The 17,261-nt window shown below is 40.3% G+C and overlaps 4 protein-coding genes across 6 annotated transcripts; 2 read left to right on the top strand and 2 right to left on the bottom strand.

Annotated features, from left to right (window-relative positions):
- Positions 1-1,176: 1,176 nt before the first annotated feature.
- Positions 1,177-3,495, bottom strand: smim10l3 (small integral membrane protein 10 like 3). The gene is made up of 2 exons (XM_079367098.1): positions 3,111-3,495; positions 1,177-2,152 (listed from the first exon to the last, which is right to left on the bottom strand). Exons 1-2 carry the CDS (start codon positions 3,288-3,290, stop codon positions 2,132-2,134), a joined length of 201 nt encoding a protein of 66 aa, XP_079223224.1. The 5' UTR covers positions 3,291-3,495; the 3' UTR covers positions 1,177-2,131.
- Positions 3,496-4,939: 1,444 nt separating this feature from the next.
- On the top strand, positions 4,940-10,358 carry LOC306837942 (ras-related C3 botulinum toxin substrate 1-like). Its single transcript, XM_079365831.1, has 6 exons — positions 4,940-5,354; positions 6,514-6,585; positions 7,338-7,455; positions 7,663-7,725; positions 8,409-8,568; positions 8,664-10,358. Exons 1-6 carry the CDS (start codon positions 5,320-5,322, stop codon positions 8,792-8,794), a joined length of 579 nt encoding a protein of 192 aa, XP_079221957.1. The 5' UTR covers positions 4,940-5,319; the 3' UTR covers positions 8,795-10,358.
- A 159-nt stretch (positions 10,359-10,517) lies between these two features.
- LOC306838620 (inactive serine/threonine-protein kinase 19-like) lies at positions 10,518-12,848 on the bottom strand. The gene is made up of 7 exons (XM_079366924.1): positions 12,721-12,848; positions 12,202-12,297; positions 11,966-12,108; positions 11,643-11,878; positions 11,278-11,375; positions 11,013-11,160; positions 10,518-10,837 (listed from the first exon to the last, which is right to left on the bottom strand). Exons 2-7 carry the CDS (start codon positions 12,293-12,295, stop codon positions 10,792-10,794), a joined length of 765 nt encoding a protein of 254 aa, XP_079223050.1. The 5' UTR covers positions 12,296-12,297; positions 12,721-12,848; the 3' UTR covers positions 10,518-10,791.
- Positions 12,849-12,912: 64 nt separating this feature from the next.
- On the top strand, positions 12,913-16,655 carry dxo (decapping exoribonuclease). 3 transcript variants are annotated; one of them, XM_079366918.1, is made up of 8 exons: positions 12,913-13,042; positions 13,745-13,993; positions 14,141-14,616; positions 14,726-14,952; positions 15,063-15,282; positions 15,387-15,522; positions 15,660-15,754; positions 16,340-16,655. In XM_079366918.1, exons 2-8 carry the CDS (start codon positions 13,967-13,969, stop codon positions 16,458-16,460), a joined length of 1,302 nt encoding a protein of 433 aa, XP_079223044.1. In that variant the 5' UTR covers positions 12,913-13,042; positions 13,745-13,966; the 3' UTR covers positions 16,461-16,655. The 3 variants fall into 3 exon arrangements, with proteins under 3 accessions (XP_079223044.1, XP_079223045.1, XP_079223046.1); XM_079366919.1 differs by lacking the exon at positions 13,745-13,993 and having other exon boundaries at positions 12,915-13,046; positions 14,145-14,616; XM_079366920.1 differs by lacking the exons at positions 12,913-13,042; positions 13,745-13,993 and adding an exon at positions 13,537-13,577.
- Positions 16,656-17,261: the final 606 nt, after the last annotated feature.

Here is a 17,261-nt window from a genome sequence, read left to right as displayed (position 1 = left end):
GTCACATGGAGAACTACAGTTTCCTTGGCAACCCCTGATGGTTTCACTCTGCAGCCTGGCATCAGAGTGACTGGTTAGGAGAAGTTTTTTGGGGACATTTTGCGCTGAGCGAGGGTGTTAGCGGTTTGAAGATTTAATTTATAAGAGTACATCCAAAGGAAGCGCTCCTGGCCTGCATTCACTCTTCTTAAATACTGATATGGATCACAGTGGGTGTTTAAATTAGAAAGTGGACAAACAACAAACTCCACAAATACACCTTACAGTTGGCTACAAGAACACTGTAAAATATCCAACTGCAGTCATGGAAAAATTATGCAACAGTGACATCATGGCAAAGGCAACAGTATGACTGAGGAAATTGCTGCACTGATGCTGAGATAAAAACTTCAGCTTCACTTGAAGAATTTTAACCTGTATCAGTCTGCCAGCAGCTCCTCGACAAACATCTCAGGAAGTTTGTTTTCAAGATGGGAGGGGTGGGTGCTGTTCTGTGATATGCTGCCGCCCCCTTGTGGATGGATCCGATACTACAGCACACTCAGGCTTTAGCAGAAGAAATGTAGGCCTGACATTGTCTGCACAGAGATTGTGTTTCTTATTAGTGCAAATGCATCCCTACATATCCACTTTTATTTTCACCACAGTGAGTTTGTGTGTCTTGAGTCTGTATGTGACACAAACTTTCCTATAATGTGTCTCAAGCATTTCACTCATTCAATTAGTTTTACATCATGTGTGTTATGTTGCACGCGTGTGAGGGGATAAATACAGCAGCAAGCTGTAAGATGATCTCCTCTCACTCCAGCAGAAAAAAGGAACTTTTTAGAACCATTTTATTTTTGTAAAAATCTCACAATGTCATCCCAATTTTAAAGATGCTTAGTTTATGTCCGTTCTTGTTAACGTGAGACCCCTCACTGTGAAAAAACATGCACACTCCTTCCTGAATAGAATGTTAACTTTTGGATTGTTTCATTTGAATGATATTGTTTTTTTGTTTTTTTTTACTTTTCAGTAAGTTTGTATGGGTGAGAACACAAAGCTTTTAGGGAGGGGTCTACCATGACGAACCATGTAAGGTGTGACACCTGTTCTGTGAGTCAGTGTCCTAGAGTCTTACTGTCCTCACTCCACAGTCTGGGGCGGCGTGGAGGACCCTCCATGCAAGCACAACAACTTTAAACTGTTATATACAATAAAAAGGTTTTAAAAAATGAGAATGGTGATTTCATTACTTTAATACTTCCAAGAATTCAATCACTTTGACCCTTAATTCTGTGACCTCAGTACCTTTTACAAACACTTTCACAGAAGTAAAAACACAGAAAAGATGCATCTACAAGCACATTTTTGCATGTCAAATTTTCTCTGATAAAGCCGTCTCCAACGCCGCTGAAACACAACAATGAATATGAAGACTTGTGTGTGTACCAACACAAAGAGGACATGCAGTGATTCCCTGTGAGACTGACATCAAGAACAGACTACATCTCCAGTCGTACAGATGTGGTAGCTGTACTGTTGTGCTACAGAAACAAAGTACCGCCGACACAGCTAACCCCACCTTCAAGTACAGTGTCCATGCCACAGAGGACAGAAAACATGCTTGTTTGTGTCATGCCTGTTAGAAAATGTACCCGTTGACTTGAAGTGAGATGTTTACACTGAGCGCTTAATAAACAAACACGTCACAGTGAGGAACTGCTACACAGTCACAATCATCTGTTTCCAGGATCAACACCGTGCCAATGTCCTCCAAAGACAGAGACAAAAGGAAGTATGAAAATCCATCCTTTATCAGACCCTCTCTTTCTGGTCAGAACGCTCTTGAACCTCAGGTGGCAATCCAGACAGGTGAGGATGAGGCACTTTCTCACCCATCACTGCTTACCGCGGCTCACTTTTGCAGACATCACTGCCACTCCCGTCTCCTGCAAAGGCACTGGGCTCAAGTGACGGCAGCGGACGGCGACAGCCAGCCTCGTCACTTTATTGCATTGTCACGCCTATTTGCAGAAACAAGCCTCCTCGTCCTCCTCCACATCGCCGTGCAGGGTCAGACAGAGGTCTGAAACATGGCAGTGCTCACAGTTGATGGATTCTCAGTCCAAACTGTTGAGTTGAAGATTCAGTGGATTTCTATGTGCACCTGTGAAAACACGAGGAAGCAATCAGGCGACACATTACTGCAAAATGAGCGAATACAATATCTATCACCTAGAAATAATCTTTGCAAATCAAATATAAGACATGTTTCTAAAACTAGCAGCAGTTTATAAGGTTACATGTTCATCTTGGAGGCTGCAGTTTGACAACACAGTTACAGAATATAAAGCTTAACTTGGTTTAATGGATGAGAGAGTTGATGCGTCATTTGCAGTTTTTTTTTTATCATTATTTTGGACAGGGTGTGAATTCAACCTGAAGCTGAAAACTAAGAGCTGAAAGCAATGAAACATCTGATGAGTTGGCTCGAATGACAAAAATATACAAACAAAAAAAGTACCAGCCTCTCAAAATTCAAATAATAAATATTTGATTAGAAATTGATTAGATTTGCCAGTAGTGGTGTGCACTCCAGTCAATAAATATCCAGGCGTATCAGTTCCCAGAAAAAAAGGAGATATAGTTTGCCAGTCATTTAGAAATTGTCCAATTTACGTTTTGACAATTAAAGAGCTCAGGAATGTTGATTTTTTTTAAATTTTATTTTAATGAACGCGTTTTAAGGGGCGGCAGTCGCTAGATATATGCTGTTGTCCTGATTGCTTTAAATAAAGACTGCTAATACTTCTTAAAAAGAAAATGTTGTAAACACCTGTTAATACAGAGTCAAAAGAAAAGCACAACACATGATTGACATCTCTCTATCAGAGTTTCACCCAGAGCTGAGCATCATCAGGAAGGTTGTATACTGATCAGACACTCAGATTGTGAGTATAAAAAGATCCACAAATGAAAATGTGTCAGACAGCATCACGCTTTGAACAGCTCTGCATACATGGCCTTTTGTCATCAGCTGTTCGCTTCCTCATCTGGTAACATGGAAACTTAACGAGGAGCCTCCCTGCAGGATGACTTTTTTTAATGAATGATTAAATAAATACCTGTAATCTGACATTGAACATCATCGAAGCGACAAGGTAGATGTAAGGGAATCTGATTCGCAGTCGCCATGCGAGATCAAAAAATATCAACAGAGTCCTCGTCAATCCTTTCGAAAACACCCCGTAAGTCCGACCAGCTGAGCCCGAGAACCGGAGCACTAGATAAGACAGACCCGCCATACAAGCGACGGCGGCCCCGCTGGATCGTCCGGTCACTCGGTCACAAAGAGAGGGGAACCGACGGGGGGAGAGGCGGCCGCCTGACACCGAGCTCCATTTTTTACTGCTGCTGGATGTGCTGGCAGAGTTGCTCCACCCCGAAAGCTTCTCCACCACAGACTCCTGTTTTGATCATTAGTGGGGAGGTGGTGGGGACACATTAGGATGCGACACACCCGGAAGTTCAAAGATTATAAACAAGACAAACATATAATAATAAATTAAAGTAGGCTGTATCAAAATAAAGAAATAACGCTTAATTATTAATGTAAACCTTAAGTAATTCAAACATTCCTATTCTAAGTTTTTTTTTAAAGAAGTAGTTGTTAATGCTACAAATTAGGGTTAACTTTAAAAACTACATTTGTGAATATATAACTTACATGAATGAAGGTATTATTACTCAAAAGTTCAATCTCTTTGTGCTTAAACCTTTGATAATCTTTATTACAATACACGCTTTAGTTTACACAAGTGTTATCCTCCAGGTTTTATTTATGGCATTAAAACCAATCTGAGACTATCTAACCTTTAGCTATTTAAGTGAGTTTCAGTGAGTCTGCTTTGATGGAAAAGTCGTTTTCATTCCCAATGTTTGTTCCTGCTATTTTGAAATCATCACAATGAAATAAACTCTGGATATGTCACTGATTATAGATGTTTGTGGCCTTGTATTTTAACGTAGTTTCTGTGGCATGTATTAAGATTTATAAAATATATCTTCAGCGATAGTTAATAAAAATACATATCAAAATAATGAAAAAAGGTAGAAGACAAAAAATCGGTCTTGATCATCGACTAAATATTAAGCTATTGAAAGTTTTTTCCCTTCATTTAATTATTCAATTTATAAATTGTGTCAAACACTAACACATAACACAATACAATAAATGATAATAAAAAAAACATTTAGAGAGAAATGATAGATAGATAGATAGATAGATAGATAGATAGATAGATAGATAGATAGATAGATAGATAGATAGATAGATAGATAGATAGATAGATAGATAGATAGATAGATACTTTATTGATCCCGAGGGAAATTCAAAAATATCTGAGATCTCATCTAAGTTAGAACTTAAAGAGGTATAAACACATGGCTTTCATGAGGTTCAGGGAGGAAGAGGGGTTTTAGCAATCAGGTGTTTTTTTAAAAATTATTTGTATTTGTTTATCTACTTATTTTCTAGTATTTATTTGCTATTGTATTTATTTGTTTACATGTAAATATGTATAAGGCACGAGGACAACTTCAACTTGAGAACTTGAACCTAAATACAAAAAAACTAAATAAATACATGTTTATAGTTAACACAACATCATTGTATCAGCACATAAATGTATTTAAAAATCTCTATAATCATTAATTTTATTAAATGTCAGAGTATATCAAATATCTTTTCAGTGTTTTTAATGTTACAGATATGACGTCATTTCCACAATCCGTGTCACACTCTAAAGAGTCCGTCTTTTTCGCTATGCTTTTACTCCCTTGTTCCATCCAAACGACTCCCAACTTGTAATATTTAATTTTATTATTTTTTGTGGTTTGGGTTAAATGTACTAAAGCAGTGTTTCCGAGGAGGTTTTTTTTTAGATTCAAAGATTTCGTGGGCGGATCTCCAGCTCACCGGAAGTACCATCTGCACGGCTTCATTTTTTCCTCTCTCTCTTCGGGGTGGTGGCCGCCGCTGTTTTGCTTCTTCATAGCTTCCAGATTGAGCCTGCGAAAGCAAAGCATGGGAATGCTGCGAGGGAATTTCTAGGCAAACTTGTGTTTAAGTGATTGATAAGTTATTCCCAAGTCTTTTTTTGTTCCCACACAGCCCAGGCGTCAGATCAGTGTTTTGAAAGGCGTTCATTGAAGCTCTGATCGGGGACGTTTTGAGTCGAGATCATTCCCGGACAAAGGAAGAGAGACTTGTGAGCTAACGCTAACCTGCTAGCTCCTCCCGGGCTAACTTAGCATTCCTCTAGCTGCGGCGCAATGCAGGCCATAAAGTGTGTCGTTGTCGGAGACGGGTGAGTTGAACCTGAACTATTTGTGAACCCCTTTTACCCCTTTATTTAACTTAAATGTCAACTTTATCTTTAAACAGCCACATGAGACCAGCTCACATTAAAGCTGTCTGCTTCCCTAACCAGTAAACTTGGCGACCAAGACACAACTTTGACTACCTGTTTATGTAACATGAACCTCATTCACATCGATTTATTTTCCTCCCATTTTGTTTGTTTTTGATCATGTTTTATTTTATTACAGGTGTCGACTAGTTCTAACATTACAGCACAGCTAGTGTACTAGTGTTTGGTTAATCTTTGACTTAACTCCTAACATTGTTTTTCCTCCCTCTTTTGGGTGAGTCAGGCATCTCTGGCCATCTTAACCACACTTTGATTTCCACTCACTGACCATCTCAGACATTTCATTTTGTGGTTTTTGTCGCGCCCCCTCCTCACACTGCTGATGTCTGTTTGTTTGTTTTTCACTTTAAAATTGAAATGCTCAAGTCACTCTTAAGAGATTGTCTGCTGCAGCAGGAATGATTACTAGTGTGAAGCAAAGAGTGAACAGCCTGTGGGAGGTAAACACACGCATAACTCCTTGTTCAGGGTGTGGTGGATACCACAGGAGCACAGTCATTCAGTATCTTCTGCTGTGTTTGATTTATTATTCATTCAATATTACCAATGCCCTGCAGTGGGTGCGTTTGTGTTTCCCACAGAGTAGAAAGGGGTTCACATCTGAAGGGTGATATTTGGATTTTGGAGAATTAAGAGTGTCCATATTTTGCTTGTAGGCTTTAGTAAAGCTGGAGTAAGGGGTTGATTGGTCGATAAATAACAAACAGCGATCTCAGAAAGTTAGTGAAATGAAACATCCCTTTATTGTGACAGTAAAGATTCTCATTTCTAACTTCTCAGATGTTTACGTTGGCGGTGTGCTTGGTTTTCTACGTAGTTAATCTTAATGTCTTTTTAATGAATTAGACAACATATCAAGTGTATCATTTTATCTATGAAACAAACACCTAATGACAAAATACCTCAAACAATAATGATTGTAGCTGTACTGTTTCTCTGCTGGTGATGCACAACACCAAAACCCGACTGTTAAAGGAGCCGGCGATTCAGAGCAGATAAACAACCACTGTCATTTTCCTTTCCTTCCTCCTTCCAGTGCTGTGGGTAAGACCTGCCTCCTCATCAGCTACACCACCAATGCCTTTCCCGGAGAGTACATCCCCACTGTGTGAGTATCTTAAGACATTGATGTACGACTAGAGTCTGTCATTCAAATTTTTTTTTTTTGTATGTGCCGGCAGATATGGGGTTTTTGGGTCCAATATTGATGTTAGGGAGAGAAAAAAAATTGATTGGAGATTGGTTGGTAGAGATAATTATGGATGTATAGATATAGTACACATCTACTGCGTCAAATGCAGATCTCAAACACATGTGGAAAAGATATATAATGAAGAACAGATGGTCACTCAACTGGAAAGTAACTGCGCATGTATGTGTGCATCACTGCCTGACACTCTGGAGAGTGATGATGCTAGTTGTAATCCATACAGCACACTCTGCTGGTGACAGAGAACTGCTGGTTTAATACAATGAAACTCGGTAAAAATGAGCCGAACCCAACAGAGGCTTGATTTGCTAATGTGTGCTTCTGCGTGATTCAAGTCGCAGGGGAAGAACGTTGAGTTTTCTTGCAGAACAGTCTTAACGCAAACATCTGCCGTAGTTTGTAACTGTACATGATTCGTGGAAGGCGATAATACGGCACGTTTTTTAAGGGATATCCCACACCCCCTCTGATCAGCTCCATCGACTATGTGAACTAATTGAATCTGTAAAGATTGGCTCAGCGTGCAGATAACAATCTCAAAGTGATGTCATTTGAAGAGAGCTGAAAAAGGCACACAGGTTTAACAGATGGATGAATAAGGATTCATATTTAATCCGTTTATATTGATCATTATTCTCATTCTCCTTCAGCTTTGACAACTACTCTGCCAATGTTATGGTGGATGGGAAACCTGTGAATCTGGGACTTTGGGATACAGCAGGACAAGAAGACTATGACAGACTCCGCCCACTCTCCTACCCACAGACGGTATACAAAAAGAAACACCCCTATTGTTATTGTTCTGATGATGGCGGTGCTCTTACATAATCACTTTAGGAAGTTTCTGTGCCTGGAATAACGAAGGAAGTTCAGAGGAAAAGACAAACGCCACACCTCTGTGAGGCAGAAGTGCGGGATCTGGGAAGTGATAGTCATCACGGGCTCTGATCGTCCTGTTTTCTTTTTCATCATCAGGATGTGTTCCTCATCTGCTTTTCGCTCGTGAGTCCTGCCTCGTTTGAAAACGTCCGTGCCAAGGTGAGTCAAAACTGGTTTCATGTCTGTTAATGGTTGTAAAGAAATGGACCAGTATCAGGAAAGGGGGTGGAAACTATTTGTAGCTTTTTTTTTTTTTTTCCCCTCAAGGATGATTTAGATCTCTAAAGATTTTTTCAATGAACGCTTTTCAACAGTGTACCAACATATTCTTTAAATGCTGATTACGACCTCATGAGGGGGAGAGCAGGTAAGAAGAGGTGCCACCGGCCTGGCCTGAGTGATTATCTATCCTCGCACAGTGAAGTAGCTGCTTGTGAAACACTGTGAATGAGGAAGTGAATTTCAGTAGCAGCGGGTCACATGGAGCAGCTGTGGACATGATAGATTACAGCCTCATACAAATACCTATCTTTGATCCTGGTATGTTGGTCACACTGGTGAAGATGACACAGTCAGCTTTATAGATGAATAAAAAATAGTAAAACAAAAAAAAAAGAATTAAAAGTGTGTCTCATTGACAGAATATTATGGTAACTGTAGATACATCACAGAGAATAAGGTTAGAGGGCAAGGCAGCCAGCTTTTATAGTAAATCAGGATATGTGTCATCACAGAAAGAACGTTTGTTACGTGTGTGTGTGTTTAACAGCTTTTTGTGCTGCAGTGAAATGACACAAAGACAAGTACAGCACTAACTCCTCAGTGCTGTGCTCTCTCTGCAGTGGTACCCTGAGGTGAGACACCACTGTCCCAACACTCCCATCATCCTGGTGGGCACCAAGCTGGATTTAAGAGATGACAAGGACACAATAGAGAAGCTGAGGGAGAAGAAACTCTCGCCAATTACATATCCTCAAGGACTGGCAATGGCTAAGGAGATAGGTAAGAGAACACCTTTAAAACCTGAAGAGTTTTGTCTATTGGTTTGCTGTTTTTGAAATGAATATCAACATAATGTTATTGAACGATTTCCTCAGGTTCCGTCAAATACCTGGAGTGCTCTGCCCTGACTCAGCGTGGCCTTAAAACGGTGTTCGACGAGGCCATCCGGGCCGTCCTCTGCCCTCAGCCCGCAAAGAAGAAGGGCAAGAAGTGCTCTCTCCTCTAAGACTCCCTCTGCTGACAGGGGAACATAAGCGGTCGGGGTGAGGGTGGCTAAAGACGCAGGAGAAACACACCAGTATACACGAGAAAACAATGTACTTCAGATTGTCTCCTTCCATTAGTGTAGCTACAGCAGATATATCGCTCATTTCCATTGAACATGTCCCATAGGGTCAGAGTGGGGGTTGTTAAGATTACACACCCTTATCCTTTCCCAACAACACATCCTGTATAGACAAGTCAAATGCAATTCTCGAGGCCTTCTAAAATAGATTGGATGTTTTTGTAAAAAAAAAGAAAGAAAAAAAAAAAAAAAAGGACCGTGGAATGTTTTCAATTTGTTCTTCCACTGGTTGTTGATTTTTTTGTTTTTTTTGTTTTTTTTTGTTTACAGTCTTGTTTGTTCTTTTGATGGAAGAAATATTGCCAAATACGTTCTGCAGACGTGCTGTAATTAAGCAGAAAAGAAATCTGTTTTGTTTCTATCGTCTTGAACCTTAAAACCTTCAAAATACAGCTGACTGTTTGCTGTTGTGTGCTGCTTACTTCTTCAGCTCCACAATCTCAGCATTTCTTTTAATGAAGTTTCAGTTTCCTTTCACGAGGGCTGTCGTGTGTCATCGCACTGTCAACAAGGAACTCAAAGCAACCATCTGTGACGTTCTTTGTTTTCACCTCGGCGTAGTTGTTTTCACTCAGTTTGCTTTCAGTCTGAGCTCGTGATTCCTCACTCGTGAAGTGAATGACATACGAGATGTACTGAAAACGCAGACTGGAAACAAATCTTTGGACACCAACAGTGCTATTAATAACTCCCCGATGAATTGAAATGACCCCAGTATTTTATACGTTTGGCTTCAACCTGTCAGGTTCATGGTATTTTTTTCTTTCCCCAGAAGTGTCTCAACGGTGTGGCTGCCCAGGTGTGCAGAGCTGAAAACTTTATTAGATATCAGATTAGAACTGTGTCGGTGGTGGGGAACAAGAGCACCTTTAATGCTCTGTGGGCATTTATCAACAACCTTTTGTGCAGCACATTTAGATTTCTGACAGCATCACTACTGGCTAAGCAATGTCACAAAAAAATAAAAAAGAGGAGCATTTACACCGGCTTGTAAGAGAGCTACTGTCGGTTATGGTGTAGTATACAGTGTACTCATCTTTTTGTTATAATCATGTGATTTGACTATTTTGTATTTTTCTTCACAGAAGTTCCACTTCGCTCACTGTATTGTTAAACTAACACTATGAATATCCTTTGTTTATTACCTCTACAGTTAACGCTACCTTAATCTCCATACAAGCCGAGCTTTTGTAATTAATGCTGATAGCATGTATGTGCAACATATACTGAAAACTAAGAATAGAATGCTACAGTTATATTTTTTGCCTATTTACAAAATGTATTTGAACTACTAGATCAGGGGGTTAAGTACATGTTGCTCATCTGTAATGTATTCAGACATCAAGCTGTGCTTTAATTCAAGCCAATGTTGTGACTCTTTAGTTTTATGGATGAAAGCTGTTGTCACTTTTTGAAAAAGCCAATAAAATCAAGTAAAACAGAATCAACCGTTTGTTCCTCTTTCCGTCTACACTTCAAATACAGAATCAAATGGAGGTACTACCTTGTTGTATATATGTCTCTGCAGTTAAAACTGTTACATTTAAACAGATTTGTTAAATTGTGAAAATATTTAATGCATGTACATCAAAACAAAGTAGGCTTAAATAAAAACAATTCTAAATGTTTAGTCATAACAAAGTGATCTTTATTACAAGATAAATCAAAAAGCTGACACGGTGCTGTCAACATTTGATGATTCATAAACCCACAAGGTTTTATATAATACATTTGGCACAGAATCAAATTCTGAAAATCTTAAATTAATTCTGTATCAGTTCTCATACAAACAATCTTTGTACATTTAATGCATCTCTCGTCTTCAGTCTCTCACTGGCTTCAATCGAGGGCCGAGCAGCCCATCCTGGTGCCGTGCTTCAGGAGTCAACAAAGCGCAGCAACATGCCTGATGTTGTGGGTATGCTGCAGAAAAAAACAAGTTAAAGATGTTCAATTTCTGGTACAAGGGGATGAACTGGTTTTTTTTTAAAGTTTTAATAAAAAGCATATATTTTATCACCTGACACTTAGCATGCAGGCTACATAAGTTACACCAAAGCTCTACTGAGAATCAACAAATCAAAGAACAAATACCTACCTTTCTACCAGCTCTGCACCAACAATGTCGTGGATGTGGTATTTCATGTGGAATTTCACTTGCGAGTTTGTTCGCCGCTCCTCCAACTCTGCCTTCAGGACTTCGCTATATTTGGACTTCTTCACCATGCCGAGCACGGCTTTACGACCTGAAAAGATTTCAAAAGAAAACAGTCCGGTCAATAGCAAGGCAGTGTCAAATATCTGCGTCGAGATTAGAAACTACAAGTGCCCTTAAGTACGTCATTGGCCGTCTTTGCACCCACCTTGTAGAAAGTATTTTGTGAATTTTCCAGAATTAGGAATAGAGAGCCACCAGCTGCCAGCGTCCCTCACAGTCAGGACTCCAGACTTAACCAACTGCCTAGATGGTGAGAAAATAAAGTGTGTGCTTCAGCCGTGAGGTCCGACACCTGATTATTTTCATTGACTGTTTAAGCAAGAGAAAAGATCTTAAAAAACCTAAGACATGGTTAGAGCAGTTACAAAAGTCCAATCATTTCGTTTTTATAAAATAGAACATTTGTTGATAGATTATTCATGCTTATCTTTATCAAACACATTTTGTTTTAAAGTATGAATTATTCAAATAAATGTTCACAACTCAAATGTGAGTTGGGTTGGTTCTTACGTTATTTCAGCGTCTGTGAAGAGGAACTCCTTTAGCATCTTGTCTTTGCTGAAGCTCAGATCTGTGCAAGAAGACAACACTTTTTCCAGAAACTTCTCCACCGTGGCTCTCGTCACTCTGCCCTCCTCTCCAGCCAGCACTTTGGCCTTATAATCCGAGGCAAAAATCAGCCCGAAAGCTTCTACATCAAACCCAAGCTGGAACATCAGCAGCTCCCCGTGTTCCCGCAACTTATTCTGTGGAGCACAACAAGTGCAGGGAGTTGTATTTTTGACATTTAGATAGATGACAACATGACATTTCTGACAATGAAGATGTCTCACCAGCTCCTTATCCACCAAAGTCTTGTCGTTGTGTATGCTGTAGAGCTGGTGCTTGAGAACAATCTGAGGCAAGGCATCGTTGAAGAGCTTCCTGGGGAACAGTGTCATCAGGTATTCGAGGGTGGATCTAATGTTGGTTGGTCCTTTAAGGTGTGGAAACAGTAAAACATTATTCATATCCCTTTGTGAGATTACTTTTTTTTTTAAATATCTCATAAGCTCTCTTACACACTTACCATTTTCTACACTGACAGCTCCAAACTTCTCAGGGCCATTTCTTCTTTTCTTAATCTTAAAAGTGTCTGAAATCAAAGCCCGTTTCCTGTTCATACCTGCAGGACAAAGACACAACCCGTTCATCCTGTTTCAACTCACATCAGCAGCCCCCTATTTCACCATTTTACCTTTACATTAAAACAACTACATCTTATTGTTGCTTAATCAGCTTCTGTTTCATTTGTATTTGTATGACAACAGCGTTTCCCACAGGAGAGTCATCATTGGCACATTTAACTACGACCCGGATAATAGTTGACTTAAATTTTCTTTTCAAGCTTTTAAACCAACATAACAACTCGGGAAACATGTTGATGACACACACAGACACACACATCCCACTCAAGGCTCATTCATTGGTTTGTTACTCTTGTTGGCGAAGCTAATTCAGCTAGCCTGCTAACGCAAATTCCGTGAACATTAAACACATTAAAATAATATCAGACAAGATGAATCACATTGACGTGATCAACTCTCACCTGTTTGAGTTTTTAGCAGTCACACAAGCAAAAACATAACTTCCGTCGTGTTTAAAAAATAACCAACATTTACTGAGCTACTACGACCAACAACTTTAAATGTCTTCTTCTTCGTCGCATCTCAGTTTGTAGTCTCTTGGCTGCCACTCCGTGGCTGGTTGAGGAACTGCACGCGGAAGTAATCGTATTACGTTTGTTGTTAGCATTTGCTGCTAACCGTGTAGCTACGCGTTTTCGTGGAGTCGTGTTTCCTACAATGGGACCTCTTTGTTCACTAACAGAAGCCTGACCTTTCCTACTTTTGTTGTGTATGCTGACTGTGGTAGGTTTTTTATTTTTTAAATGGGCAATGGCAGAAAAAGCTCATTTTTTAAGCTCAGGACGCAAATTAACCATTATTAAAACAAGCGTGTTCAGTTCAGGTTGACATCAACGCAATAATTACAACACGTTTTACATCAAGTCTGAATTCACATAAACACACCATAGATAGATGTTTTATCATTGTAACTATGAGGCATAATAAATAAAAATAAAAGGTATTTGTTGTGGACACATTAATAAAGATACTGTCAAGAGTTTTTTATCTAGTAATAAAACATAAATCAATGTCTGTGCCTTCAGGTGATCCAAAGAAGCAAACTAAACCATCTCCAACAACAGTGATGATTTATATCCTATTATATAATGATATATAATAATTATATTTCATGCTTTTAAGCTCTGTAATTCAGAACCCGCCTTTGTTGGCATTTTCTGCATCTTCAGTCATTCAGTGGGTTTTTTTCATAAAGAAGAAGCAAGTTTTGGTGACTAAAAAAAATAGCAAGAAAAATGGTCTGAAGAACCTCAAATATGTGGGTACATGCAAGGAATGTAACTATGGGTTACCTTATTATACCTCATGTAGGCAAACACAATGACCTACTACACTAAAAACAATAAACACATACAAAGTACTATTTACAGGCCCATGGAGACAATGAAACATAGTTTTCTAAATATTTGTATGCCTCTATTTTAGGACAGTGAAAAGAGAAGGTAGCTGGAGAGAGAGAGAGAGAGAGAGAGAAACAACATACAGGACAGAGCCACAGATTGGATTTGAACCCAGGCTGCCTGAAGAAGCTGCATCGTAGCTGCAAAACTTGAAAACTACAACAATTCACAACATGGGGTTTACAAGTAAGACAACTGTACAAACCATGTGAATACAACAAACTGAGAAAGATTAAATGAAGACAAAATGCCAGTAGAACGACAGCAACTTGAGGTATAAATGACTGCTCTTTGGAGAAAAGCAAAAATCATACAATCATCATGAGTCTTGGATTTTTGATTGGTTGACATAAGTCTAATCTTTCCTGTCTTTTGGAAATATTGAGAAAGATATTTACATGTTTATTTTATTTACAACTAGGTAGCAATGGACTCCCAAAAATATCACCAACATAACTCCAGTCACCACCAGAAGCGCCGTTCAGCGTACCAAAGAGAAGGAGAGGCCGGTGGAAGAAGTCATTGTGAGAGCAAACATTTCAGACCAAACCACCAGCACCATGACCAGTCTGGGCCGCCTCCCAGGCCAAACCCCCTCAGTGCTCGTTGTCTGAGCACCAGAAGAGAACTGTATGAAAGAGACTTTCCCGTGTACAAACAGCCTGTGGAGGTAGGAAGTTTCTCCCTCGACTCAGAGCGTCGATTCTTTAATGACTGCCGACAGTTGAGATACTACGTGGAACCAGACAGAACGCCAAATTTTGATCTAAGGGATGGATACAGGGATCGCTTTATAAAAAGAGACGACAGCGTGAAGGAGAAGCTGGACCACATCCTGCGGTGGATTATAGCAAATAAATCAAAGCTGGGCTCAAAGGTGAGCGTGAACAAATCATGGTGAGTGTCACCTTTGTTTTACTGTTCTGACCGTTTTTGTGCTTTTCATGGTATCACGGTAATCCAACCACCTGCATTACCCGTGTGCCTCTTATTCCCCTGTTCACAGCCCTTTAGATATGGACTTCGTGACATGGCGTGGCCACCTGACCAAGCTTCTGACGACACCCTACGAGGCGCGGGAGGGCTGGTTGCTGGCCGTCACACGGTTCCGAGGCACGCTTTACATTAGCGAGGTGGAAACAGAAGCTGCACGGAGGGAGCGAGAGAACCGCAGCGGGAGGCATGAAGAGATGATGTACTGGGGATACAAGTTTGAGCAGTACACATGTGCAGGTTGGTCAGTTCATACAATCAGAGGATTTAAGGAAGTGTTGTTTTCCTTTCAAACTGTTTACAGATGAATGGTCACTTTATTCTGTGTTAATTTCTGACCTTCCCTGCAGATGATGTCCACAGTTTACCGGACCCGGGCGGAGTGGTAAACACTAATGAGGCCTTCTGCACTGTGGTGCAAACTCGGCTTGCAGATCACAGACTCCTGTTCTCTGGGGAGGTGGACTGCCGGGACAAAGACCCGAAGGCTCCAGCAGCTCCTGCGTGCTACGTCGAGCTGAAGACTTCTGCTGAGATCTGCACCCCGAAACAACGCAGCAACTTCCACAGGTGAAGCCTCACGTCGGCCGCTTATACATGCCGTTCTCCTGGTTGGATATTTGATTTACAAACAAAAGATGTGTGCTTATCTTGTTGTTGTTTGCCTTCCTCAGGTTCAAACTGATCAAGTGGTGGGCTCAGTCTTTTCTCCCCGGGGTCCCTCGGGTTGTGGCGGGTTTCAGGGATCATGAGGGAGTGGTCATCGGTGTGGAGACTTTTCCCATCTCTAAGATTTCACATCTAATCAAGGTACGGTGAACATGTTAGCAGAAACAAACATCTGCACTGAGCAAATTTAATGAACAAAAGTGAAACGTTAGCAAATACGAGATCACCATATTATATCTCAAGTTTGCACCTTCTGTCTTCTTTACTCCTCTGGACAGAATGAACACAACTGCTGGAAGCCAACGGTGTGTATGAACTTCTGCTGTGATTTCCTCTCTTTCGTGAAGCAAACAGCCACTGAAGACAATCCCAGGTGAGTTTGTTTAGTTCTCTGTGTTAAGGCTCCTTTTAAGCTGGTCAGACTGAAATGAACACCTATGATTCTATATTACTTAAAGAAGCAAACAAGACAATGAGCATAAAGATCGATCGTTTCTTAAAAGTTTGAAGGCCTTTATTGGCTGCTGGTTGGAAGTCAGGTAAAGTGACTAACATCTTGTCGCAGAAACAACCTTTGTACAAAGGATCCTCAGTGGCCGATTATATATTAAATCATGAGATTTATTGCATGCCAATTTGAACGAGCTTTCAGACTTTAAATAGGCTGAGCCAGTCACTTTGTGTATAGTAGTTACCAAAAACCCAAGGGGCCTTGAACCTCCAAATTATCTTTCCAACAGAAGGTGAAGTTAAGTGACATTAGCTATGATAGCTGGATCACATGCTGCTAGGCGACAGTGGCGGCAGCTGGTGAGGCAAATTGGAAATCTACAGTAGACCAGAACGTCTCGTTCCAGTTCGACCGGAGCGCTCTACACAGACTATGAAGGCTGAGTCCTGTGAAAGATGCCTCCCCTGAAAATGAGGCACAGCTGCTGATTCCTTGTTTCCTTTCCAGCGTGGTGTACCTGTTCTGCTACGAGCCCCACAGAGATGTGACCTTCTCCATCCACAGAGACTCCCCGTACTCCTTTCTGCCTCGGTGGTATGTGGAGGAGATCACCAGGAGTCAAGACTAACAGACCATCAGTCCTGAAGATACGGTTTTCATTTGAACCTCCAATGGAGGATTATTTACCAAACTTCATTTGGATTTATTGCACATTGTGTCCTTCTGATGTTTACTACATGTTCCTCTGGTTTTGTCTTTTATTCATTCATTGGTGACAACGTGAACCTGCATGTGGAGATTTGAAATAAAACACTGAAGAATGCCCTTTGGTCACACTTTTTTATTCTTTTGTTATAACAATAATTTAAAGCCAAGACAATATTCTGTCAGTTCAAAAAAAGAGGAGAGAGTTTTTAAAAAATCATGATAGCAATATAAGAAAATGACTTCAAGTAAGTATTTGATCAGCTGTTACAAAATGGTTTCAGGTTAACTGAGGAAAACAAGATCATATCTAACAACTGCTTTTTCCTGCCTTAGTCATCTGTCATCACAAAACATTGAGTTCATAAGTAAACACAGTTAAGTTATCATTAGACAAAGATCATTTGGTCATAATGCCACCCTGACCTATCGTCATGTTCCCGTCCAGAGAAGCCTTTTAGATCATGGTGTTCACCTGACGCATGTTACACCTCGAGTGTTTCTTCAGGTGAACAGGTGAGGCTCACACCAGGTGAGTGATGTCATCATGCCTCCTTTTGACAACGCGACACAGTTAATATGAAGGAGGCCGAACAGTCAAAAGTCTACAACCTTTGCCAGGTTAATGCTACAGAGTCAGATTTAACACCACAGCTTGTCAAGAGTAAAACGTGCGTGTTAAGACATCAAACATTTTCACTGAAACAAAAAGGAATGGATCCAC

The sequence above is a fragment of the Symphodus melops genome (assembly GCF_947650265.1).
Source record: "Symphodus melops genome assembly, chromosome: 17".
NCBI classification, from domain to species: Eukaryota; Metazoa; Chordata; class Actinopteri; order Labriformes; family Labridae; genus Symphodus; species Symphodus melops.
This window is presented reverse-complemented; position numbering and strand designations above follow the sequence as displayed.

Bases quoted from the DNA above. Each gene is read 5' to 3' on its own strand.
- smim10l3 (XM_079367098.1), bottom strand. From the start codon at position 3,290: ATGGCGGGTCTGTCTTATCTAGTGCTCCGGTTCTCGGGCTCAGCTGGT. The intron at 2,153-3,110 runs GTATTTATTTAA...GTGTTTTCACAG, and splicing joins TGTTCAATGTCAGATTACAG to GTGCACATAGAAATCCACTG.
- LOC306837942 (XM_079365831.1), top strand. From the start codon at position 5,320: ATGCAGGCCATAAAGTGTGTCGTTGTCGGAGACGG. The intron at 7,726-8,408 runs GTGAGTCAAAAC...CTCTCTCTGCAG, and splicing joins TTGAAAACGTCCGTGCCAAG to TGGTACCCTGAGGTGAGACA. The intron at 8,569-8,663 runs GTAAGAGAACAC...CGATTTCCTCAG, and splicing joins GGCAATGGCTAAGGAGATAG to GTTCCGTCAAATACCTGGAG.
- LOC306838620 (XM_079366924.1), bottom strand. From the start codon at position 12,295: ATGAACAGGAAACGGGCTTTGATTTCAGACACTTTTAAGATTAAGAAA. The intron at 12,109-12,201 runs GTAAGTGTGTAA...CACACCTTAAAG, and splicing joins AGCTGTCAGTGTAGAAAATG to GACCAACCAACATTAGATCC. The intron at 11,879-11,965 runs GTGAGACATCTT...TGTGCTCCACAG, and splicing joins CTTTGGTGGATAAGGAGCTG to AATAAGTTGCGGGAACACGG.
- dxo (XM_079366918.1), top strand. From the start codon at position 13,967: ATGCCAGTAGAACGACAGCAACTTGAG. The intron at 14,953-15,062 runs GTTGGTCAGTTC...CCTTCCCTGCAG, and splicing joins TGAGCAGTACACATGTGCAG to ATGATGTCCACAGTTTACCG. The intron at 15,755-16,339 runs GTGAGTTTGTTT...TTTCCTTTCCAG, and splicing joins GCCACTGAAGACAATCCCAG to CGTGGTGTACCTGTTCTGCT.